General features: G+C 51.2%; 1 protein-coding gene across 1 annotated transcript in view; it reads right to left on the bottom strand.

Moving 5' to 3' along the window:
* Positions 1–25,736, bottom strand: part of LOC140428153 (5-hydroxytryptamine receptor 2A-like) — a 219,012-nt gene that overhangs the window by 113,253 nt on the left and 80,023 nt on the right. Inside the window, exon 2 of the mRNA XM_072514274.1 lies at positions 15,314–15,514. Coding sequence (XP_072370375.1) covers positions 15,314–15,514 — 201 coding nt within the window. The remainder of the gene's footprint in view (positions 1–15,313; positions 15,515–25,736) is intronic.

The raw sequence follows: 25,736 nt of genomic DNA, 5'->3' as shown, positions 1-25,736 counted from the left end.
TATGTGACGATCAAAGCAGAGGGCGTGTCTTATAGAAACCGTCAAGTATGAGCTTTTCAGTTCACGCAGGATCGTCAAGCTTGTCACCATTGGACACATTGTCAGGGTATAACATGTCATTGAATGCAGCTTATTATTCATACAATTACTTTTGCTCACAGAACCATTCCCTACCAGATGGTGTACCATTGCTGACCAAACATTATGCCAATTACTGCTCTTTTCCAAGGGACTGCTCATTTCTTGATGCCATCAAACATTTCCCACTTTCCAAGGGTGAAGACAGAAGGTAAGGTTGGCTGCTGGGAGGTGTGGATTTGACTGATGATATGTGTGTGAAAGCTCCACACTTCAAGAAAGCTCCATACTTCAGGCTTATAAAAAGCGACCGAGACAGAAAACAATAACCGGGCACAGCTTCTGAAACAGGCCCAATATCCAGATCCCTCTGGGGGTGGTTTACTTCCTGGCATGGAGTAAGTTGGCAGAATAATTGTTCACTCATTTTGCAATATTGCAATCACAAGAGGCCCATGGATGTTCGTGCATGAGAAACAGCAACAGAACAGATCAGAGCAAGAGGACAAGGAGACTTGATGGACTTGAAGGAGAAAAGCAGGAGCCTGGAGTGGGACAGGTGCATTATGCAATCATTTGGGATTATTTTTAAGTTTCCGCAAGGAAATTAAAAGGACAGAATTCAGAATGTTGTAACAACAATGTAACCTTCAGCTTGCTGTTGGTTGTTATTCCTTTTGTTGCTCAATTCAAGGTACTTTTTAGTTTAGAGTGTGGAACATTTACTATTGATTATGAAGAGTGGTGTGTGTGAAATGTGTTTGTTGTGATCTGCTGCTCCGTTAACCTCTTGTGCTCTGTGTACTAGTCAGCCACTGCTCTCAAATAATTGTTTTTCTGGCCTTTATTTAATTGCTGTTGGTGTGACTTTGCTGTAGATAACTTAATGCCATGTTTTCCTACATTATAACAGTGACAACATTTGTTTTTTAAAAATATTTTCATTTCACCTTTTTTGATAAATACAGAACAATGAAACAGAAAAACAAAGAAAAACAGCAGTGACTGCATCCTCCACACCCCAAAAATCCCTACCCCACCCTTCCTAACAGCTGACGGTGACCAGTTCTTGAAAGTACAAAATTAATGGCTGCCATCTTTTGTAGAACCGCTCAATTTTTTTTAATATAAAATTTTTATTAAATTATCAAAACTATACAGTAATATACATTTTGACAAAGATATACACATAATATACATTACGTAAAAAATAGAATCAAGAGTAAGAAGGTAATTAATGAGAACACTGGAACAAGAAACCACCATTACTAAACTAATCCCCTCTAACTCAGCCCCCCCTAACCCTCAAACATGTCCGGGTCCTTACAGAATGAAATGAATGGCCGCCATCTCTGGTAGAACCTCCTCACCGAGCCTGTGATGGTATACTTCATCTATTCCAGATGCAAGACCGATATCATATCTTCCACCCATGCAGAAGCTTTGGGTGGTGAGGGGGAACTCCAGTTAAGTAATATTCACCTCCTGGCTATTAAGGAGGCGTAGGCAAGAACATCCGCCCTCACTCCCTTGTAGAAAGACTCGGAGTCCGAAACTCCAAATATCGCTACCAGCGGACAAGGTTCTCGGGTTACCCGAACAATCTTGGATATTGTGTCGAAAAAGGAGACCCAGTATCCAGCAAGCCTAAGACAAGACCAAAACGCATGCGTGTGGTTAGCTGGTGTAAGTGAACAGCAGTCACACTTGTTCTCTACGTCTCTAAAGAATCCACTCATCATTGCCTTTGTTCAATGTGTTCTTGAAGCGCTTTGAACTGAACCAAACTCAGTCTGACACAGGATGAAGTGGAGTTCACCCTGTAGAGGGCTTCTCTCCAAACTGCGTCAGTAAGCACAGGGCCTAGTTCCTCCACCCATTTCTCATACACTCTATTCAAAGGGCAGGATCTGAAGATAAAATGTAAAATGAGGCTGCACAGATTTGAAATTGACCCTCTCACCTCCTGTGCCAAGGCCAGTACCTTTTCCAGCAGGGAAGAAGGTGTGGTCAGGGGGGAAGGACAAAAATAACTTACGTGAGGAATCCCGAATTTGAAAGAAACAAAAAAGGTTGGAACCAGACAGATTGTATCTGTCTGAGAGTTTTTCAAGGCTGGCAAAGCTTCCATTTGGAAATAAATCCCCAAAGTGAACCAGACCACCCGTTCTCCAGGACCTAAATGATGGGTCCGGGCCTGAGGCCACAAAGAGGTGGTTGTTACATATCGGGGCAAATGAGAACAGTGAGAGAAGATTGAAGTTCTGCCGAAACTGCTTCCAAATCCTGAGGGGTGAAAGCACCACAGGGTTTGAGGAAAGAGCTACCAGAGAGAAGGTAACTATGGTGTGTAGGGAGGAGGCTGTGGCACAAGACCGTGCCTCTAATCTCCAGTTTGACTTCGGGTCACTTAGCTATTGTAGGGTTTTCTGTATGTTGAGAGCCCAGTAATAAAACAGGCGATTTGGGAGAATTAAGCCTCCCGATCCTCTGTCTCTCTGAAGCAGAGTGTTGCAGACTTGGGACTCTTTATCTGCCCAGATAAAAGTCAATATTAATTTGTTGACTGTAGTAAAAAATACTTTGGGTAAAGAAATGGGGATGCATTGAAATAAGAATAGAAACCTTGGAGCATATTCATCTTGAAAGTTTGGATCTTTCCGGCCAGAGTCAGAGTGAGATTATTCCATCTATGGAGGTACATTTTGAGGCTTGAAAAGTTCAGTTTATGGAGTAAAACCCAGTTATGGGCTACATGGATCCTTAGGTATCGAAAATAAGAGGGCCAGAGACAAAACAGCAGCGAACCAAGCTGAACCCCTCCCCCAGCCGACAGGTTCACTGGAAAACACTCAGTTTTACTCATATTTAATAATGTCACATTATAATCTAGAATGTGCCAAATCTTCTGAGTATCTTCATGATGTTTTCCATAGAGGAGGCCGGATCTGTAATATATAAGAGTAGATCATCGACGTATAGCCAGACCTAGTGCTCCTCTCCTTCCCTTTGCCCCTCGAACGTTGTAACTGATGCACTGCTTTATTTGTGAAGATCAATTCAAATTGAAGTTTCAAGTTTTTTCTGTCCATCAGTAGTTCCGGCTTCAGGGCAAATGAATATTGGCAGTCAACCTCCAAAATGGCAAAATGGAGTCCACCAGCCTTTGGCGTTCCACTCTCTCCTTTTTCACAATGTGAGATTTATATGAGATAATCTCCCCCTTATGATGTCCTTCAGGGTTTGCCAGAATGTTGAAGGAGAAATTGACTCTGTTTTGTTGAGTTTGATAAAGTCTGCTACATAGGCAGATAAACAGTCACAAAATTTGTCATCAGAGAGTAAAGTGGTGTCTCGTCTCCAGAGCGGGAACTTTGGGGTGTGGCGGGGGGGGTGGGGGGTGGGGGGTGCAAAATCAAAGCAGAAGTCAACAAAATGAGGGTCATTATGCGAGATGGCAATTGCCAAGTACTCGGCTATCCTTACTGAGGGGAGGAGGGATTTGTCAACAATAAAAAAATAAATTCGGGAATAGGCACAGTGAACATGCGAAAAAAGGAAAATCATTTACTGTTTGGATGCAGGAAACGCCACGGGTCACCCCCTCCAATACTGTCCATGAAAGAGGTCAATGCCCTGGACATGCCAGATTGGGTACAGGATTTTGGCATGGAGTGGTCCAATTTAGGGTCCAAGACATACTTTAAGTCCCCTCCTAGGATCATCCAATGTGAGTCTTAGTAAGGAGGCTCACCAGGGTGTTTATCAAGCTTGGATTGCCCAATTCAGAGCACAAATATTCACTAAAATAACCAGAGTGTTTTCCAGTGAACCACAGGGAATAATATAACAGCCATTGGGGTCATCCATAATCCGGGAGGGAGCAAATAGCACTTTTTTGTGGATTGGGATCGCCGTGTCTCTGGCCCTACCATTAAAGCCTGAGTGAAAGACTTGTCCCACCCAATTTTTGCGAAGCCTTATATGGCCCTCTAGATGGGTCTCCTGTAGGAACACAACACGCAAATTTTGACCTCTCAAATTAACAAAGATACTTGTCCGCTTCTCTGGTCCATTCAAACCCCTCACATTCCAGGTTGCAAGGCAGAAAGGAGAACCTTCACCACCTCTCCCACCTGGGTGAACCATTACATCTGTAGATCAACAAGCAAGGAATCCTGTTAAGCCATGGTGAAGTGATCCCACCAGGACAGCCTGGTCTGCTCCAAAGACCAGACAAATATCGAGCAGAGGGCAACGTTAAAAACTAACTTTAACCCCTTCCCTCCCCTTCTCAACCATAACCCAACAACGCCCAACAAAAATACTGTGCTGGATGTTTTGTCCACTCCCACTGCAAGGGCAGGACGGGGACCATGTAAAGGTCCGTTGACTTCGGGCAGGAATTTCCGTCCGGTAGGTGGGCGCGGCCGAACAATCCCACCCATTAAATCTGTACAAAACCTGAATTTACTAACACGATAATCTAAGCTCCCACTTGCAGGGTGTTTGTGAGTGGGAGCTGCAGTATATCCACTTTTGTACCTTCCCTCCACTAATCTCATCTCTAGCTATAGCTGAGAGGCTCGCCAGTCAACCCTATCTTAAAAATTCAGATAAACCATTAACAAGAATTCCAAATATAACAACCCAGTGACAACTACGGCACAGTTAGAGAAATATATGCAGCACTAGCAGAAAAAAACCTCAACAATAATTTCTTCATAAAAACCAACCATATAGAAAATTACTTAACCTCAGAACGTACAGCAACTTAAATCTTTAACAAATACAGAGAAAGACTTAAACAGAGTTCAATCCAAGCTTCTGAACAAAAATGTTTGCATCATCTCGGGGGTCAAAGAAGTGGGGCTGGATTCTCCGTCGGTGAGATCCTCAGTTTCGCTGGCAGCGCGCTCACGCCCGTGGATTTCCCGACGGGGTGGGGGGTGCCCACAATGAGAAACCCCATTGGCCAGCTGCCGGGGCTGAGAATTCCGCTGCCGGCAGGGGCAGGCCACACCAGAAAACAGGTGCGGCGGGATGGAGAATCCCGGCTGTGATCTTTCCCCCGACAGAAACGCGAAGCTGGGCCGGGTATATTCGCACAAACTGAATACCCTTCTTGAATAGAGCAAACTTCGCCCCATTGAATGCAGCCTTTTTTTTGTCAGCTGTGCACTGAGGTCCTGGTACAGCCGGATTGTGTGACCTTCCCAATTTACATTTTGGTGCTCCCTGGCCCACCGCAGGACCTGTTCCTTTTCCTTGAAATTATGGAACCTTATGATTATTGCTCATGGAGGTTCCGCTACACAAGGTCTCAGCCACAACATGCAATGAGCTCGACCTAATTCTGGGGGTGACATGAAAATCCCCTCACCCCACCATCTTGGACAGCACATTCGCTATGTAGTCCGTGGTGGTGTTGCCCTCCGTCCCCTCCGGCAAAACCACAAGGCGGCTGTTCTGCCTTCAGGACCTGTTTCCCAGGTCACTTACTTTAAATTTCAAATATTTATCCGATTTTAGGACCGCAGACAGATATTGTTTGAGCGCTGCGATCCAATCACTGTGATCGGAGAGGGCCTTCCCCATTTTTCTGACCATGTTCTCCCATGTCTCCATAATTTTGTTAATCCCTTCTAATTGGCCTGATTTTTGGATCAGGGACTTGTCTACTGACCTTTTGACCTTTCCGGTCAATTCACGTTGATACTTTCTCAGTTCAGCTGCCACAATGTGGCTGATGTTGTCGGCAAATGGGAGGGGGGAGGGGCTGCACATTGTCGCCATTTTGTCCCCCGCTGATTCCAAAGATGCCTCGGAGTCTGAGGAACATACTCAGCTCTCCTCTCTCCTATTTTTGTTATTTTTTGGCATTTTCTGTTGGCCCACTGTTCCCCTAGCGAATTTTATATGTTTTAGGGTTAGCGTCGTTGTTATCATGCTAAAAAGGTCGGGTTCAGAATGGAGCATCTCCAGGTGCGTGATCGTCCTTCATATCCACCGCCTGAAGTCTGTAGAACCCCTCAATTTCACTCCTCATGGTGAACTTAACTTTCTTGAGGTGTAAAAACTCCATGAGAACCCCCAGCCACACTGAAGCATTGAGTGGAACAGCTGACCTCCACCCCAACAGAACCCACCTGCGAGCGATCAACGAGGTGAAGGCTAGGACATCCACCCAGCCCCTGCCTGCAACTCCAGCAGGTCTGACACCCCGAATATGGCCTTTGAGGGACTGGGCTGCAACGTAATTCGCAGAATTGCCAACATGGTGCTGAAGAAGGACACTCAAAACCTCGCCGGGTCAGGACATGACCGGAACATATTGACATGGTTGGCGGGGCCCCTCCCACAGTGCTCACACTTGTCCACCACTCCCATAAACAGCCGACTCGTCCTGGACCTTGTTAGATGCTCCCTGTGTACCACCTTTAACTGTGTACGCCCAAGTCTCACGCACAAAGGGGGCGATTCTCCCAAATGGAGCCCAAGTGTTCGTGCCGTTGTGTTTCACGACGGCGCGAACCGGGCCCGGTTACGACAGATTCTGAGCCCCACAGGGGGCCAGCACGGGGCTGGAGCGGTTCACGCTGCTCCAGCCTCCCTTCCCGGCGCCAAATGGGCGCCGCGCCAACCCGCGCATGCGCAGTTGGGCCGCTCCAACCTGCGCATGCGCGGGGGACTTCTTTTGCGCGCCGGCCCCGACTCAACATGGCGTCGGTGTTCAGGGGCCAGCCGCGCCGGAAAGTTGGCCCGGGAGCGGAGAGGCCGGCCCGCCGATCGGTGGGCACCGATCATGGGCCAGACCCCATCGGAGGCCCTCCCCCGGTGAAGGAGCCCACCTCTCCCCCCCCCTCAGGCCGCACCCCGACCGTTCGCGCAGAGTTCCCGCCGGCAGCGACTAGGGGTGAACGGTGCTGGCGGGACTCTGTCGTATCCGCGCGGTCACTCGGCCCATCCAGGCCGGAGAATCGGCGGCCCCGCCGATTCCAGCGGCCCGCAGCCGGTACTGCGTCGGCACAAATGGCGCTGATTCTCCGCCCCTTGGAGAATCGCACGCCGGCATCGGGGCATCGTGGCGCGATTGCGCCGATTCTCCGGCCCGGCGCGGGGCTCGGAGAATCGCCCCCAAAGAAGTAGCATTCACCCGTTGCAGCGCTGCACATCACACCCTTTCCTCCAAAACGCCCCCAACTCCTCCTCCCACTTAGCCGTAACCCTCCTCCAGCAACACAGTATCCTCCTCCAATATCCTCCTGTAAATTCCTGAAGTACTCCCTTCCTCCGTCTCCGCAAGCGACAGAACCCTCTCCAGCAATGACGATGGCGTCACTACCGGAAACATTGGAAAAATCCTCCTCGTAAAGTCACGGACCCAAACTTCTCTGACAACTTCTCCAAGCTCGCAAACTGCCCCTCCAAAAACAAATCTCTCGGGCGTCATTCTCCGACCCCCCGCCGGGTCGGAGAATCGCCGGGGGCTGGCGTGAATCCCGCCCCGCCGGTTGCCGATGTCTCTGGCACCGGATATTCGGCGGGGGCGGGAATTGCACCGCGCCGGTTGGCGGGCCCCCCCGCTGGATTCTCCGGCCCGGATGGGCCCAAGTCCCGCCGATAAATTGCCTGTCCCGCCGGCGTGGATTAAACCACCTTTTGAACGGTGGGACAAGGCGGCGTGGGTGGGCTCCGGGGTCCTGGGGGGGCGCGGGGCGATCTGACCCTGGGGGGTGCCCCTACAGTGGCCTGGCCCGCGATCGGGGCCCACCGATCCGCGGGCGGGCCTGTGCCGTGGGGGCACTCTTTCCCTTCCGCCTCCGCCACGGTCTCCACCATGGCAGAGGCGGAAGAGACTCCCTCCACTGCACATGCGTGGGAAACTGTCAGCGGCCGCTGACGCTCCCGCGCATGCGCCGCCCGGAGATGTCATTTCCGCGCCAGCTGGCGGGGCAACAAAGGCCGTTTCTGCCAGCTGGCGGGGCGGAAATTCCTCCGGCGCCGGCCTAGCCCCTCAATGTTGGGGCTCGGCCCCCAAAGATGCGGAGCATTCGGCACCTTTGGGGCGGCGCGATGCCCGTCTGATTGGCGCCGTTTTGGGCGCCAGTCGGCAGACATCGCGCCGTTTCGAGAGAATTTCGCCCCTCATTCCTCCCATCCCCTTCTCCTCCCAGCCCCTAAATTCAGCATCTAATCTTGCCGGTTTGAACATATGGTTTGCACAACTTGGTACCAACTTCGACAAAGTCCCTAATTTAAAGTGCTGCCGAAATTGCCTCCATATCTTCAATGTGACGCCCACTGCTGGGTTACCCAAATATGTCCCGAGGGAGAATGGAAGTGAGGCCATCACCAAAGCCCAAGTGACTGAATCTTTAAACGTATGTCATTGGCCGTGCAATATTTTGAGACATCCTGAAGTCATAAGAGACACTGTATAAATGCAAGTTATTTCTTTCGGCCCTAAAAAAGTTGTTTTGTTGACCAGTTAATGCTCATGAGGTACCCTCTGTCCCAAAGATAGTTCTAGTGGGAGGGCCAGGGGGAGGACAAATGCTCTGATCCTGAGAGAGGGCAGTAAAATTGTGTTTCAGAGAGCCACTGCCTCTCCCTTGGTGGGGAATCCCAGCAATCAGAGTATTTTGTTGGACAATGGGTTTCTGGACTGCTGCGAAACCTGATCTTTGAACTGGTATCTGATCTGAAGCCATGGTGGCAGCAGTGTGAGTTTGCTTGGCACCAAGCAGTGCTTTGTGGGCATCAGCTGCCGTGGCAGAAAACTGAGTCTCCGTGACTTCCATCAGCTTCTGCTGAAATGGAAGCTATAAAATCGGTGATCAGACACCGCATTGTGGTGGGATTTTAAAATGTGCTCATTGAATTGATCACTGCTCCCATGCTGAAAAGGCTGGGCTCGGACTTCCGGTGGCGGCCATGGAGTGAGTGGTCGCACATTTGGTGGCTCCTTCGGACCTCTTCCCCGATTAACTGGTGTATGTGAGGCGGAATAAAGGTGAAGGAGAGTGAGTGGAAGAGATTGACCCTCTGTGTAAGGAGCTGAGGGTCAGAAGCGGTCAAAAAGAGTGAATCAGTCGGTTAGAGCTGGTGCAGTGCCTGCGAAGCACGTGGAGATGGTGGAGGGGCAGGGAGTGGCCCTGCCGGCTCAGTGGTCGTCAGACTAGCTGGTGAGCTTTTTGAACGAAAAGTGCACCCAGAAACGGAAGGAAAGACTGGAGTACCTGGCCCGGGCGGTAGATTCGATCAGGGCAATGGTCGACTGCGTGGAAACGAAGCTGGCGGCCCAAGGTCAGGCGATCCAGAAGATGGAGGAAGTGGCGGGGGAGCATGAGGAGCAGTTTGCCTTGATGGCAGCGGAGATGGAGCTGATGCGCGATCAGCAGTGACGGCTCCAGGAGAAGTTGAAGATCTGGACAACCCGTCATGCAGACAGAACATAAGGATCGTGGGCCTGCCGGAGGGGAGTGAAGGAGCCGATGCTGGCTCTTCTGTGGGGAGGATACTGGATAAGTTGCTCAGAGAGGGTGCCTTTGGAGGTGGATCGAGCGCACCGGGTGCTAATAAGGAAGCCCAAGGGAAACAAACCGCCCAGGGTGATCGTGGTGCGGTTGCAAATTATGAGATGGGCCAGGCAGATTGAGGCGCTGCTCCTGGGAGGGCAGTGAAATCCGAGTGTACCAGGACCTGGGTGCAGAGTTGGCCAAGAGGAGAGCGAGCTTTAACAAGGTCAAGGCAGCCCTCTACAAGAAGGGGGCGAAGTTTGGGCTACTCTACCCGGCACATCTGTGGGTGACCTATTCAGGTCAGGAATTGTACTTTGGTTCGGTCGAGGAAGGGTAGATTTTGTTAAAGACAATGGGCTGGCTGGAGAAGGTGGGCTTTGAACTTTGGTGGAGATGCTGTTATGATGTTGCTGTTAACTTATGTTTGGGGCCCTTTCTTTCTTTTTCAGCTTCAGGTTTGTTCTTTGTTCGGGGATGGGGGGGTTGGTCTCTTTGTTGGTGCTTAGGGATGGGTTGTTTTTGCTTGGGGGGGGGAGGGGAATCAGTGGGGGTAGGATGCTAGGTGCCATGGGCTGGGGCTGCCAGGATAGCTGGGCGGGCTAATTCATGGAAGCGCAATGGGGGGTGAGTGGAAGGTCATTGGGGGGATTGGGAATGTAAGTCCTCACCTGCGTCCTGCAGGTGGGAATACGGTCTTGGACCCGGCGCGGGTGGATGGTGTGTTTAGGAAGTTTTACAGTAAATTATACAAGTCGAAACCCCCAGCCGGGGAAGAGGGGATGAGGCAGTTTTGGGGAGGATTGGAGTTCCTGAAGGTTGATGAGGAGCGGGTGGAGGGTCTAGGGGCCTCAATTGGGCTTGTAGAAGTAGTAGAGGGGCTGGAGGCGATGCAATTGGGTAAGGCCCAGGGACCGGACGTTACCCGGTGGAATTTTATAAGAAGTTCTCGGGGGTTTTGGGACCGCTGTTGGAAAGGGCCTTCAATGAAGCAAAGGAGTCGGGTGTGCCCCCCCACCAATGTTGTCACAGGCGTCGATCTCTCTCATTTTAAAGCGGGTTAAGGACCAGGAAAACTGTGGATTGTACAGGCCGATCTCCCTGGTAAATGTGGATGCCAAACTATTGGCGAAGATCCTGGCCACAAGGATCGAAGACTGCGTCCCGGGGTAATAGGGGAGGACCAGGTTGGGTTCGATAAGGGGCGGCATTTGGCGACCAACATTAAGAGGTTGCTTAATGTAATTATGATGCCTCCAGTGGGACACGAGGTTCAGGTGGTGGTGGCCATGGACGCAGAGAAGGCCTTTGATCGGGTGGAGTGGGAATATGTACGGGAGGTACTGGGGCGGTTTGGGTTTAGGCAAGGATTTGTGGACTAGGTCTGGTTGCTCTACCAGGCACTGGTGGCGAGTGTGCGGACGAATCGGGTGAGATCGGATTACTTCAGGATACACCGGAGGACGATGCAGGGGTGTCCACTTACCCCACTGTTGTTTGCCTTGGCTATAGAGCCGTTGGCATTGACAGTGAGAGTGTCGAGGGTCTGGCAGGGGATAGTGGGGGGGGGGTGGAACACAGGGTCTCGCTCTACGCAGACAATCTACTTATGAACATATCGGACCCACTGGAGGGGATTGGAGGGATTATGTGGATATTAGAGGAATTCGGCCAGTTTTTGGGATACAAATTGAATATGGGTAAGAGTGAGGTCTTTGCGATCCAGGCGAGGGGACAGAAGAAGAGATTGGGTGAGATGCCGTTCAAGGTGGTGGAGGGGGATTTCGATATTTGGTTATCCAGGTGGCGCGGGAGTGCGAGCAGCTACATAAACTGAATTTGGGTCAGTTGATAGAACAGATGAGGAGGGACTTACAGAGGTGGGACACGCTCCCGTTGTCATTGGTGGGGTGGGTACAGACAGTTAAAATGATGGTCCTCCCGAGTTTTTGTTTGTTTTCCAGAACCTCCCAATTTTTATCCCCAAGGCATTCTTCAAAATAGTGAATGCAGAGATCTTGGGATTTTTTTGGTCGGGTAAAACCCCGCGGGTGAAAAAGGTGCTGCTGCAGAAGCAGGGGCATGGGGGGGGGGGGGGGGGGGCGGTGGCTCTCCCGAATTTCATTGATTCCTACTGGTCGGCGAATATTGCGATGGTCAGGAAGTGGGTAGCGGGGGAGGGGTCGGCATGGGAGCGGGTGGAGGCAGCCTCATGTAAGGACATGGGTTTGGGGGCATTGTTAACGGCACCTCTGCCATTCTCGCCAGCTCTGTACTCCACAAGCCCGATAGCAGTGGCAGCCCTGAGGATGTGGGGACAGTGGAGGCAGCACATGGGATTAGAGGGGGCATTGGTGTGGGCACCGATATGTGCTAACCACTGGTTCGCTCCAGGGGGGGGGGTGGGACGGTGGGTTTCGGAGGTGGCAGCGGGTAGGGATTGAGAGATTTGGGGATCTCTTTATTGGTGAGGGTTTCCCGAGCCTGGAGGGGCTGGAGGATGAGTTTAAGTTGCCAGGGGGGAATGGGTTCCGGTATCTGCAGGTGAGGAATTTTGTGCAGAGGCAGGTTTCGACCTTCCCGCACCTGCTGCCCCAGGGGCTACAGGATAAGGTGGTGTCAAGAACAGGAGTAGGAGAGGGGAAGGTCTCAGAGATCTATAAGGAGCTGATGGAATGGGAGGGGGCCCCGATAGGGGAGGTGAAGAGAAAGTGGAAGAAGAGCTGGGTGGGGAGTTGGAAACCGGGTTATGGGAGGAGGCCCTGAGGAGAGTTAATGCGTCCACGTCGTGTGCCAGGCTCAGCCTGATACAGTTTAAGGTGGTCCACAGGGCACACATGACTGTTGCCCAGATGAACGGCTTCTTTAAGGAGGTGGAGGATAGGTGTGGGCGCTGTGGGGGCGGTCCTGCTAACCTTGTCCATATGTTTTGGGCGTGTCCGAGGCTGAGGGGTTTCTGACAGGGGTTTGCTGACGTCATGTCAGAGGTATTACAAGTGAGGGTGGTGCCGAATCCAGAGGTGGCGATCTTTGGTGTGTCAGAAGACCCGGGAGCACAGAGGGTGAGAGAGGCCGATGTCCTGGCCTTTGCCTCCCTGGTGGCCCGGAGACAGATCTTACTAGGATGGAGGGACTCGGAACCCCCAAAGTCGGGGGTGTGGGTTAGCGACATGGCGGGGTTTCTCAGACTTGAGAAAATTTAATTCGTCTTGAGTGGTTCGTTGCAGGGGTTTGATCGGAGGTGCAAATCTTGTTCCCTGCCCTGCTTGCAGCCCACTTATATCTGGTGCTTCATTACTTTACAGTTTCTGAGTTAGCCTCTAAATTATGTGCAATGGCACTATCGGAGGTGTTAGCTGTGAGTGTCTGAGCGAACTATGGTATATTACGGTAATTGAGCAGTGTAGGTTAACAGGTAACATTATGGAAACAATGAAATCAGACACTGAGAATGAAAGTGCCAGGTTGCTGCAACATTTGTCTATGAACAAATGTCCATATCTTGACCTTTTAACTGAGATTTCATTATATGGAGACGGGCAGGAAATGGGGTGTTTTGTAACGTAAGATTATAAATAGGTTTTCTATAAATTAGTAATTGATGATATTAGGATAACGCTGTACAATTAAACATGGCATCTCTTCTTCAAATGGTACCATGGGATCTTTCACATCGAGGCCAGACAGAGGGTGGGATTCTCCAGTCCCCCAGCCTTGTGTTTCTCGGCAGCGTGCTGTTCGCTGATGGCAGGATTTTCTCTTCCACCACTTGTCAATGGGATTTCGCATTGAAGCCACCGATGCCGCCGGGAAACCCATGGGCAGGGAGCGTTGCCAGTGGGAAAATAGAATTCCAGCAGCTGGAGAATTCCAGCTAGTCTTGGGTTAATATCGCAACTGAAAGGCACGTTTCCAACAGTGCAGCACTCCCTCAATACTGCATAGGAGTGTCAACCTTGATTTTTGTGCTGAAGTCTGGGAGTGGGACTTGAACCTGCAACCTACTGAGCCAGAGAGCATGAGTGCTAGTAACTGAGCTATCTTGTTACCAATGGTGATAGTCCAAATCTTCTGTATCATCGGAGCTGGGATGCATGTTGGGAGATGTGTGTCAGGAGCCTGCAGGAGTCCTGATGCACACACACCATATGTGGAAATTACCCGGGAAGTTTCTCTCCCCTAAAAACTTACATCCTTTGCAAAGATTTTACTTACCAATCCCAGTATTGCCTTCTTAGGCACAGCATCAATTTTTATCTGATTATGTTCCTGCGAAGCACCTTGGGACTTGTCACAATGTTAAAGACTCTATGCGCGCGATCTTCCAGCCACGCTGCGTCGGAAAAGCAGCTCACCGCGGTGCAGTGTGGCTGTTGAAAGTTGGGAGACCCCGTTCCCGGGATCTACCTGGCTCGCAACGCCTCGCGGGATTCATTGCGACCTCGTGAGATGTTGCAAGGGGAATCCTGCCCACAATGGGCGGGATCAGTTTTTGGCAAATCTGCATATTAGAGCGGGGCAGTAAGCCTTACTCTAATGTGCAGATTCCCAAGGTACCTGAGGATTTTGGTTTCAATCCCTTCGCCTTGAGGATTTCAGGCGAGTGCTGTTTGGTACTGGTCCCCACAAATGGGAACCAGACAGAACGACACTCATGGGGGTCTCCAAGGGGATTGGAGGCCCCCAGCTCCATGCGTATGGGCAGGGTGCTAGCTTGGCACTGCTGGTGCCACCTGGGTACTCTGGCAATGCCAGCCTGTCACCTTGACAGGGCCAGCCTGGCACCCTGGCAGTGCCAGGTGGCACTGGCAGGAGCAGTTCCTCATTGGCACTGCCAAGGTGCCCAACTGACATTTTTTGCACATGTGTGGTTGGGCTGGGGTTGCCCACTGTGAGTGTTTGGGGGTGTGGGAGGAGTCAGAAAATTGTGGAAATTTTCACTCAAGGGCCTCCCACGAATGTGGTACTGAGGTGGTGCTTTTTCAACAGGACATTAAACTGAAGAATCGGCTGCTGTCTCAGGAAGACCTGAAATGGTCCACGGCACTTTTTGAAGAGCAACAGGAGAGTTGCCTACATTCAGCCTTCAACCAACATTTCTAAAGAAGATCAATCTCTTGTTTGTGGGAGTTTAATGTGTGTAAATTGGTTGCTGAGCTTCCTACATTACAATGGTGACTACCCTTTAAAAAGTACTTAGTTGGCTGTAAAGTGCTTTGGGCTGTGTGATAGGTGCTGCAAGAATGCCAAAACACTTCTATTCCTTCACTTGCACAGCAGTGAATTTCATCTCTCCGTCTGAGCTGGACACCAAAGCAGATGACAGAGATGAAAGGGAAAGGTGCTAACCCATCACAACAAACCTTGCTTTAGGGTAAAATGTTGATGAGTTTCGTCCTTTCCTTTTAGCTCTGTGTCTTCCTGTACTGGTTTATCTTTGAATATTATTAAATGTCCCATCTTAAAATAGGCCTCTGTTTATATCTGCCTCTGTGGTACACCATTATCAAACTGATTACCATTCTCAAAGGCATAGTTAGTCTCATATTATCATCAAACTGCTTGTTAACCATTGTCATATTTTTTTTCAAATTAGAGGCTGTAATTATTCTACATCATGGATTTCATTATTCAGGAAAGAGGAGGGGGCGAAGCGGAGACAAAAAAGACAGAATCATAATCTTGCTCTGGGTAATGACATATTGTGCACTCACCGACAGATATTGTCCAAACAGCAATTATTTTCATGAACGCTTTAGTTCTTGAGTTGCAGCGACTGTGATGGATGGGATTCCGGATCGCAATGTACCGATCCAACGATATTGCGCACAAATGCATGATGGATGCAGTTGAGAACAGCACATCAAAATAAATCCATATGGGACACAGTTTGGCAGGTAATGGCCAGATGTATCCTAAACAAAAGAGCAAGTAGATCAGTGAATGATTAATACCTAACTGAATTTTAAATACTTACAAGCTTTAAATTATCTGATGCAAATATTTATGCTTTTTAAGTTGCAATGTGGTAATAAAAGAAGGGACCTGAGTTCAGGGCATAATCTTCGATTGAACCAAATATATCAAGATATCTTAAAATGAAAAAGAAATTCTGTCACTTGTCATATCTGGGATATAATGTAAATATATCACCAGAGCCTCAGGGCATAACAGATCACATTTTGTTTCGATGATTTGGAGTTATCATGGTATATAAAAAATATGGAGTAAGTACTATAATGCAGTGAAAAATGTTACAGATGTCCTGTCAGATGTGCTGTCATATTTTGAACTGTGATTTAAATGGAATGACGGCTTTGGCTCATATTAAAAAAGTCCTTAGATACTTGAAAAAAATATAACCACCTGCTCCTGTCCATTGATTGACAGATATGCTTGTTTGAAATTGAAATGAGCACATTCTGTTCTTTCCATCTCAGAGAGTGGACTATATTTTGGACAGCTGTGGTCTTTATGAATGCTTGGCTGAGCTTCAAGTATAAAGGAGTTTCAGCACAGTTCGTGTTCCCTTCATCTGAGAATAAATTGCAGTTTTATGAGGATGTAATAACAGATCATGCCTTTAATGTGGTTTCTGCTTGTTCACACAGGCTAATAGCAGAGTAACAGCTTTAATGCACGGCTTTATTCACATGGCAGAATGCGTTTTCTTCTCGGTATTAATGTATTTGGTAGAGGCTTTTATAAGAGGGCGAGAGGTTTATTTTCCCATCAAATAACGCAAAGTATTTTTGCATAGATATTGCATGGAATCTGAAGCCTGTGATACTGACAAGTCGCCATGGGGGATACATAAGGATGCACGGAGAAGGCATGGGGTGGAAGATGTGTGGGTGAGAGGAGTGATGGATGAGCTTTAAAGGGTCTTTAAAAATGTTAGGTATGGTGCAGCTGTCACTGAGAACTGAACTGGGCCTATGCACCCACACTCCTCCCGTACTAGTTCACAGTTCGCAAACTGCACTGAAAACCCAAACTCCGCAGGAAAAGAAAAGAATTCTGGGAAAAGTCATACATCAATTGGGAGTGCAGTTTTTGACCTGCAATAGGGCAAAACATTCCCAGGAGGAAAATCCAGTCCACAGAGCACAAAAGAAAGTAGTTCTAATTAACATAAGAACAAGGAGCAGGAGTAGGCCATCTGGCCCCTCGAGCCTGCTCCGCCATTCAATGAGATCATGGTTGATCTTTTGTGGACTCAGGTCCACGTTCCGGCCTGAACACCATAACCCTTAATCCCTTTATTCTTCAAAAAACTATCTATCTTTATCTTAAAAGCATTTAATGAAGGAGCCTCTACTGCTTCACTGGGCAAGGAATTCCATAGATTCCCTTTGTGTGAAGAAGTTCCTCCTAAGCTCAGTCCTAAATCTACTTCCCCTTATTTTGAGGCTATGCCCCCTAGTTCTGCTATCACCCGCCAGTGGAAACAACCTGCCTGCATCTATCCTATCTATTCCCTTCATAATTGTCTCGCTGAGTCTCGCTGTATGCGGATGACCTACTGCTGTATGTCTCAGACCCAATGGAGGGGATGGAAGAAATTATGGGAATTTTAGGGGAATTCGGCCGGTTTTCGGGGTATAAGCTCAATATGAGGAAGAGCGAGATGTTTGTGGTCCAGGCGAGAGGTCAGCACAGGCGACTGGGGGAACTGCCGTTCAGAGTGGTAGGGAACAGTTTCAGGTATCTGGGTATCCAAGTGGCGAGGGATTGGGACAGGTTACAATAAGTTGAATTTGCCCGGTTGGTGGATCAGATGAAGGAGGATTTCCGGAGATGGGATGTGCTGCCATTGTCTTTGGCGGGCAGAGTGCAGTCGGTAAAATTGACGGTCCTCCCGAGATTCCTATTAATCTTCCAACGCCTCCCCATCTTCATCCCGCGGTCCGTTTTAAGCGGATCAACAAGATTATTGTGGGCTTTGTGTGGGGGGAGCACGTCCCCACGTGTGAAGAGGGCAATGCTCGAGAGGAGTCGGGGGGATGGAGGGCTGGCGCTGCCGAATTTCAGCAATTATTACTGGGCGGCTAACATAGCCATGATGAGGAGGTGGCTGGTGGGGGAGGGGGAGCCAGCGTGGGTGCGCATGGAGGCGGCTTCTTGTAAGGGCACACGTTTGGGGGCGTTGGTAACGGCGCCTCTGCCGTTCCTGCCGGCGGAGTACTCCACTAGTCCGGTGGTGGTGGCGGCCCTGAGAATCTAGGGGCAGTGGAAGGGACATGTGGGAGCAGAGGGGGTATCGGTCTGGTCCCCAATCTGTGATAACCACCGGTTTGCCCCGGGGAGGATGGACGGGGGGTTCCGAATTTGGTGGAGAGCGGGGATCGAGAGGATGGAGGACTTGTTCTTCGAAGGAAGCTTCCCGAGTATGTGGGCGCTGGAGGAGAAGTTTGCATTGGCTGGGAGAAATGAATTCCGATATTTACAGGTACGGGACGTTTTGCGGAAGCAGGTACCAACCTTCCCACTCCTGCCGTTAAGGGGAATTCAGGATAGGGTGGTCTCTAGAGGATGGATAGGAGAGGGGAGCGTCTTGGACATATACTGAGAGTTTATGGGTTCGGAGGAGTCGCAGACCGAGAAGCTGAAGCAAAAGTGGGAGGAGGAGTTGGGGGGAGGGGGGGGAGAGATAGAGGAGGGCCTTTGGGCGGACGCGTTGGGTAGGATCAATGCGACCGCAACGTGTGCCAGGCTCAGCCTGATCCAATTTAAGGTTGTTCACCGGGCTCACATGACAGTGGCCCGGATGAGCAGATTCTTTGGCTTGGAGGACAGGTGTGCGAAGTGTGCGGGGGGGCCAGCCAACCATGTCCACATGTTCTGGGCATGTCCAAAACTGAGGGGATTTTGGCAGGGGTTTGCTGACGCCACGTCCATGGTCTTAAATACGAGGGTGGCAATGAGTCCAGAGATGGCGATTTTTGGGGTATCGCAGGACCCAGGAATCCAGGAGGAGAAAGAGGCAGACGTTCTGGCCTTTGCTTCTCTGGTAGCCCGGAGGCGCATTTTACTAGCATGGAGGGACTCAAAGCCCCCGAAATCGGAGACCTGGCTCTCTGACATGGCTGGCTTCCTCTGCCTGGAGAAAATTAAGTTCGCCATGAGAGGGTCTCTGTTAGGGTTCGCCCGGAGGTGCCAACCATTCGTCGACTTCCTCACAGAGAATTAATCTCAGGGGAAGGGGGACGGGGGAGGGTTAGGTTAGTGTAGATTAGGGGGGTAAGCAATGGTAGGACCTGTGAGAGAGGGAGGTGGTATTTGCACTATGTCTATATTTTCCTTGTTATGTACATTGTTGATTTTGTTGCTGTTACAATGCCAAAGAAATACCTCAATAAAATGTTTATTAAAAAAAAAGATGACTGTCCTTCCGAGACTGCTTTTCTTTTTTCAGTGTCTCCTGATTTTTGTCCCAAAGGCTTTTTTCAGAAGTATTAATGTGGCGATATCGAGGTTTATATGGGTGGGTAAAACCCCGAGAGTAAAGGGGACACTCCTGGAATGGGCCCGCGGGGAAGGGGGATTGGCTCTCCCGAGCTTTATTAACTATTACTGGGCTGCCAACATATCGATGGTCAGGAAGTGGGTAGTGGGGGAGGGGTCGGTCTGGGAGCGGATGGAGGCAGCATCCTGCAAAGGTACGAGTCTGGAGGCTTTACTGACGGCGCCCCTGCCGTTCTCGCCGGCCCGGTACTCCACAGGTCCTGTGGTGGTGGCAGCCCTGAGGGTGTGGGGACAATGGAGGCAGCATATGAGACTGGAGGAGGCGACAGTGTGGTCACCGATCTGTGACAATCACCGGTTTGTCCTGGGGGGGCTGGATGGGGGCTTTAAGGTATGGCAGCTGGCAGGGATTGAGAGGTTTGGGGATCTATTCATCCAGGAGGGCTTCCCGACCTTGAAAACATTAGAGGAGGAGTTTGATTTGCCGGGAGGGAGCGGGTTTCAGTATCTTCAAGTGTGGGACTTTGTACGGAGACAGGTCCCAAGCTTTCCTCGCCTCCCCCTGAGGGGACTACAAGATAAAGTGCTGTCAAAAACAGGGGTTGGAGGTGGGAAGGTTTCTGGCATATACAGGGAATTGTTAGAGTGGGAAGGGGCCCCTATTAGAGAGGTGAAGAGGAAGTGGGAAGAGGTGTTGGGAGGGGAGCTGGAAACTGAACTATGGGAAAAAGTCTTGAAAAGGATAAATGCATCCTCGTCCTGTGCTGGACTCAGCTTGATTCAGTTCAAGGTAGTCCACAGGGCCCACATGACGGTAGCCCGGATGAGTAGGTTCTTCGAGGAGGTGGAGGACAGATGTGGGCGGTGTGGGGGTAGCCCGGCCAACCATGTTCATATGTTTTGGGCATGTCCGAAACTGAGGGAATTCTGGCAGGGATTTACAGATGTTATGTCAGAAGTCCTGGAAGGTAGGGTAACTCCGAGTCCGGAATTAGCAATATTTGGGGTGCTCTCCTTCCAGTTTGTGTTCCCTCGTCTTTACCCCCTCTCTGGTTCCCCTCTCTTCTTTCCTTCTTCCCCCCTCCCCTGCCCCCCTTCTCCCCTCTCCCTCTCCCTCCCTGCAGTTCACCTTTCTTTTCTCTTGAGTTTAGCTATCCCCTTGCACTGCTCCCCCCCCCCCCCCCCCCCCCCCCCCCGGGGTCCTTCCTTCTTTTTTCTCATGCTTTTGCTACTTTCCCCTGGCTCTTGGATACTTGATTATTCATCAGTCCGTTCGTTGGCCACAAACAGGTCCCGGAACAGTTGGGTGAATGGCTCCCATGATCTGCAGAAGCCATTGTCCGACCCTTGGATGGCGAATTTGATTTTCTCCATTTGGAGAGATTCCGAGAGGTCGGACAACCAGTCTGCAGCTTTGGGTGGTGCTGCTGACCACCAGCCGAACAGGATTCTACGGCGGGCGATCAGGGAGGCAAAGGCAAGGGCGTCCCCCGCCTCCCCATGAAGAGAACTGGCTGGTCTGAAACCCCGAAGGCCGCCACTTTCGGGCACAGCTCCATCCTCATCCCCACCACTTTGGACATTGCCTCGAAGAAGGCTGTCCAGTACTCCACAAGTCTGGGGCAGGACCAGAACATGTGGACGTGGTTGGCCGCGCCCCTTGGTACCGTTCACATCTGTCCTCCACCTCCGGGAAGAACGTACTCATTCGGGTTCTTGTTAAGTGGGCTCTAGGTACCACCTTTAGTTGCGTTAGGTTGAGTCTTGCGCACGTGGAGGTGGAGTTGACCCTATTCAGTGCTTCACTCCAGAGTCCCCACCCTATTTTGAGCCCCAGGCCTTCCTCCCATTTCTTCCTCGTTGCGTCCAGTACGGTGTCAGCCCTCTCTACCAGTCGTTCGTACATGTCGCTACAGTTTCCTTTACCTCGGATGTTTGGGTCAAGTAACTCCTCCAGTAGTGTCTGTCGTGGGTACGTCCTTGTCTCCTTCCGTAGGAAGTTTTTAAGCTGCAGGTACCTTAGTTCATTTCCCCTAGCTAACTGAAATCTCTGTCAGTTCGTCCAGTGCTGTGACCCTGCAGTCGATGTATAGGTCTCTGTCAGTGTCCCCCCGTCCTGTCTCCACTTTTTAAAGGTGGCGTCAATAAGCGCTGGTACGAACCTATACTTGCAGATGGGGGCTTTGTCCGACATTTTGGTCAGGCCGAATTGCTGCCGTAGTTGGTTCCAGCTTTGGAGGGTGGCTACCATCACTGGACTGCTGGAATGTTTTTTGGGGGTGAGGATGGGCGTGCTGCCGTGACGAGGGCCCGAAACGAGATCCCACTGCAGGAAGCTCCTCCGCACGCACCCACTCGGCTTCTGGCTCCTTGATCCACCCCCTTACTCATTGTGCTGCTACCGCACAGTGGTAGAATTGTAGGTTTGGGAGGGCTAGCCCTCCCCTGGACTTTGTTTTCTGTAGGACTTTCTTTGGGATCCGAGCATTCTCCCCCCCCCCCCCCCCCCCCCCCCCCCCCACATACGAACGCCATGGTTAGTTTGTCTAGCGATTTGAAAATGGCCTTGGGGATATAGATCGGGATAGATCTAAGTAGGAAGAGATACCTGGGCAATACGTTCATTTTGATCGTCTGCACTCTCCCCGCGAGGGAGAGTGGGTGTGTGTTCCATCTTTGCAGGTCCTTTTTGACTTCCCCTGTCAAACTGGTCAGGTTCCATTTGTGGATCCCCATCCAGTCATGAGCGATTTGGATCCCCAGGTTGCGGAATTTGTGTTGGGTTTGTTCGAATGACAGTCCCACTAGTGCTGCCCCTCCCCCTTGTGGATACACTGGGAAGATCTCGCTTTTGCTCATGTTGAGTTTGTAGCCCGAGGAGGCACCAAACTCTTAGGAGCGCGTTGATTCCTTCCATGCTACTTTGTGGGTCCGAGATGTAGGAGCATGTCATCTGCATAGAGCGAGACTCTGCTCTCTGCCTCACCTCTGGATCCCCCTCCAATGTTTTACTGCTCTGAGCACGATTGCTCGTGGTTCGATCGCTAGAACGAACAGTAGTGGGGACAGTGGACATCCCTGCCTGGTGCCCCTGTGCAGCTGGAAGTACTGGGAGTTTGTGTTGTTTGTCCGTACGCTCGCCATGGGACCTCTATGAGGTACTGCCACTCGACTCTGTCAAAGGCCTTCCCTGCGTCCAGGGAGACAATCACTTCTGGTGTCCTCTCCCCGGATGGAGTCATTATCACGTTCATCAGGCGTCTGATGGTCGATGTTAGCTGTCTACCTTTGACAAAGTCCGTCTGGTCTTCTGTGACCACCTCTGAAACGCAGTCCTCCAGCCTTTTGGCTAGGATCTTGGCCAGTATTGTGGTTTCTGCGTTTAGTAGTGAGCTGGGTCTGTATTACCCGCATTCCATTGGGTCTTTGTCTTTCTTAGGTATTAGCGAGATTGAGGCCTGTGCTAGTGTAGGTGGCAGCATGCCCCTAGCCAGTGAATCTGTGAACATCTCCCACAGGTGCGAGGCCAGTGCTGTCGCAAATCTTTTATAGAAGTCCGCCGGGAACCCGTTCGGTCCCAGCGCCTTCCCCGCCTGCATGGGGCTAATACTCTCCATGATCTCTCCCAGTGCTAGTGGTGCTTCCAAGCCCCGTTTTCTGTCCTCCCCCATGACTGGCATGTCCAGTCCATCGAGGAACCATTTCATCCCCAATTCCCCTGCTGGGGGTTCCGAGGAGTACAGCCCTTGGCAGTAGGTCGCAAAGGTTTTGTTAACCTTTTCTGGGTCTGTTTCTAATGTGCCTCTGGTGTCCCTGATTTGTGCAATTTCTCTGGTGGCTGCCTGCTTTCTCAGCTGGTGTGCCTGCAGGCGGCTGGCTTTGTCTCCGTGTTCGTATAGGGTCCCCCATAGCGGAGTTGGTGCACGGCTTTCCTCGTGGAGAGCAGGTCAAAGTTCATTTGTAGCTTTTCCCTCTCCGCCAGGAGCTGTACGATTGGGGCCTCGGAGTATTTACGGTCTACCTCCAGTATGGAGTCAACCGCCCTTTCCTCAATATCTCTTTGCGCTTTGAAAGCGATAATTTCGGCTTTAGCGCCTCCCAAAACGTGGGGGGTGAGACCTCCCCGTTTTGGTTCTCCTTATACTCCGCTATGGCCTGTGATACCCTTTCGCTGAAAGCCTTGTCGGCTAGTAGGGCAGTGTCCAACATCCATGTGGGACGTTTGGCCCTGCCGGTTCCAACCTCACATCCATATAATGTGGAGCGTGGTCGGAGGTTACAATTGCGGAGTATTCCGTTTTGATCAGCCCTGGAAGCACCGTTTTCCCCACCACAAAGAAGTCAATCCTGCTATTCAAGTTGTGTACTGGGGAGAAGGAGAACCTTCTCCCCTGGGTGGGTGAATCTCTAAGGGTCCACTGCCCCCATCTACTCCATAAAACGGCCGAGTTCCTTTGCCATGTTTGAGGTCTTCCCTGTTTTGGGGTTTGACCTGTCTGTCCTTGGGTCCTGTACACAGTTAACGTCCCCCCCCATGATTAGTCGGTGCGTCTCTATGTCGGGGATTTCCGCCATGGTCTTTTTAATGAATTTTGTGTCGACCCAGTTGGGAGCGTACATGTTAACTAGTACTACCGGGTGCCCCGTCCAGGGCCCCGCCGACCATGACGTACCGTCCCCCTGGGTCCGTAACCATCTTCGTCGCCTTAAACATCGCCCTCTTGCTGATCAGTATTGCCACGCCCCTGGCACTCGTCCCGTAGCAGGAATGGTAAGTTTGTCCCACTCAGCCCTTTCTTACCCGCAGTCGGTCCTGCTCTCTGATGTACCGTCAATTACCACGAGACGAGAATGGTGTAACAATCGAGGCTTTATTGAACAAGATGTTGTGCCTCCTGTAGCTGGAACCAGAATGGCTTCAGCTCAGGAGAGCACACACTTTCATACGCCGCCTGCTGGGTGGAGCCAGCAGGCAGGGATTTACCATCATACCTCTAATTTACATGCAGTGCCGTAATACATATAATATTCCACTAGTGGTGTTCACCACATTCACCCCGTTAAAAAAAAGAGTCCGGCGGGGGTGGTGAAAACATTACAAATTAAGTCGGTCGGGGGCCTTGACCCTCCTCCGCAATTGCCTCAGTCCCGGTGGTGATGTGGGCGCCGACCTGGTCACCTGTGACTCCGGGAGCGTGTTGTCCTCGTCTTCATCACCCCTGAGTGGATCCAGTGGGAGGACGGATCCTGATGGGGTGGGGGCTGGGGTGAGGTTCGCTGGAGGGAGTGTGAGTGGTGCAGTGGTGAATGAGGCAACCGGGGGGGGGAGGGCAGTGTCAGGTCGGGGGTCTTGGGTGGGGACCCAGTGGGTGCCAGGTCCCGGAGGGAGACTGTGTCTTGTCGCCCGTTGGGGTGTGCCATGTAGGCGTATTGTGGGTTTGCATGGAGGAGGTGGACTTTCTCGACCAAGGGATCCGATTTATGGCTCCGCACATGCTTCCAGAGGAGGACGGGTCCAGGAATTGTCAGCCATATTGGGAGCGAGACCCGGGAGGTGCAGAGGAGCGACCGGAGGGAGTGGAGCGCGTCGGGGAGGACCTCCTGCCAGCAGTAGACCAGAGATTTTTAGACTGCAGGGCCAGCACGACGGCCTTCCAGACCGTCCCGTTCTCCCTCTCCACCTGTCCCTTTCCCTGGGGATTGTAGCTGGTCGTCCTGCTCGAGGCGATGCCCTTGCTGAGCAGGAACTGATGCAGCTCATCGCTCATGAAAGAGGATCCCCGATCGCTGTGGATATAGGTGGGGAAACCGAACAGAGTGAAGGTGCTGTGGACAGCTTTGATTACCGTGGAAGAAGTCATGTCGGGGCATGGGATGGCGAAAGGGAACCGGGAGTATTCGTCAATCACGTTTAGGAAGTACACTTTGCGGTCGGTGTAGGGGAGGGGCCCTTTGAAGTCCACACTGAGGTGCTCAAAGGGGCGGGAGGCCTTCATCAGGTGCGCTCTATCTGGCCGGTAGAAGTACGGCTTGCACTCTGCGCAGACTTGGCAGTCTGTGGTGACGGTCCTGACCTCCTCAATGGAGTAGGGCAGGTTGCGGGCCTTGACAAAATGGAAGAACCGGGTGACCCCCGGGTGGCAGAGGTCATAGTGGAGAGTCCGGAGTCAGTCCACTCGTGCGCTGGCACATGTACCGTGGGATAGGGCATCAGGGGTTTCGTTGAGCTTCCCCGGGCGATACAAGATCTCATAATTATAGGTGGAGACCTCGATCCTCCACCTCAAGATCTTGTCACTTTTGATCTTGCCCCGCTGTGTATTATTAAACATAAAGGCAACCGACCGTTGGTCAGTGAGGAGAGTGAATCTCCTGCCGACCAGGTAATGCCCCCAATGTCGCACAGCTTCCACAATGGCTTGGGCCTCCTTTTCGACAGAGGAGTGCCGTATTTCAGAGGCATGGAGGGTGCGGGAGAAGAAGGCCACGGGCCTGCCTGGTTGAGGGTGGCGGCCGGAGCTACATCCGATGCATCGCTCTCCACCTGAAAGGGGAGGGACTCGTCGACCACGTGCATCGTGGCCTTGGCGATGTCCGCCTTGATGCGGTTGAAGCCCTGGCGGGCCTCAGCCGTTAGGGCAAAAACTGTGGACTGAATGAGTGGGCGGG

The sequence above is a fragment of the Scyliorhinus torazame genome, chromosome 8, assembly GCF_047496885.1.
Source record: "Scyliorhinus torazame isolate Kashiwa2021f chromosome 8, sScyTor2.1, whole genome shotgun sequence".
NCBI classification, from domain to species: domain Eukaryota; kingdom Metazoa; phylum Chordata; class Chondrichthyes; order Carcharhiniformes; family Scyliorhinidae; genus Scyliorhinus; species Scyliorhinus torazame.
The sequence above is the reverse complement of the archived record's forward strand: the minus strand, read 5'-3'. Positions and strand labels throughout refer to the sequence as shown.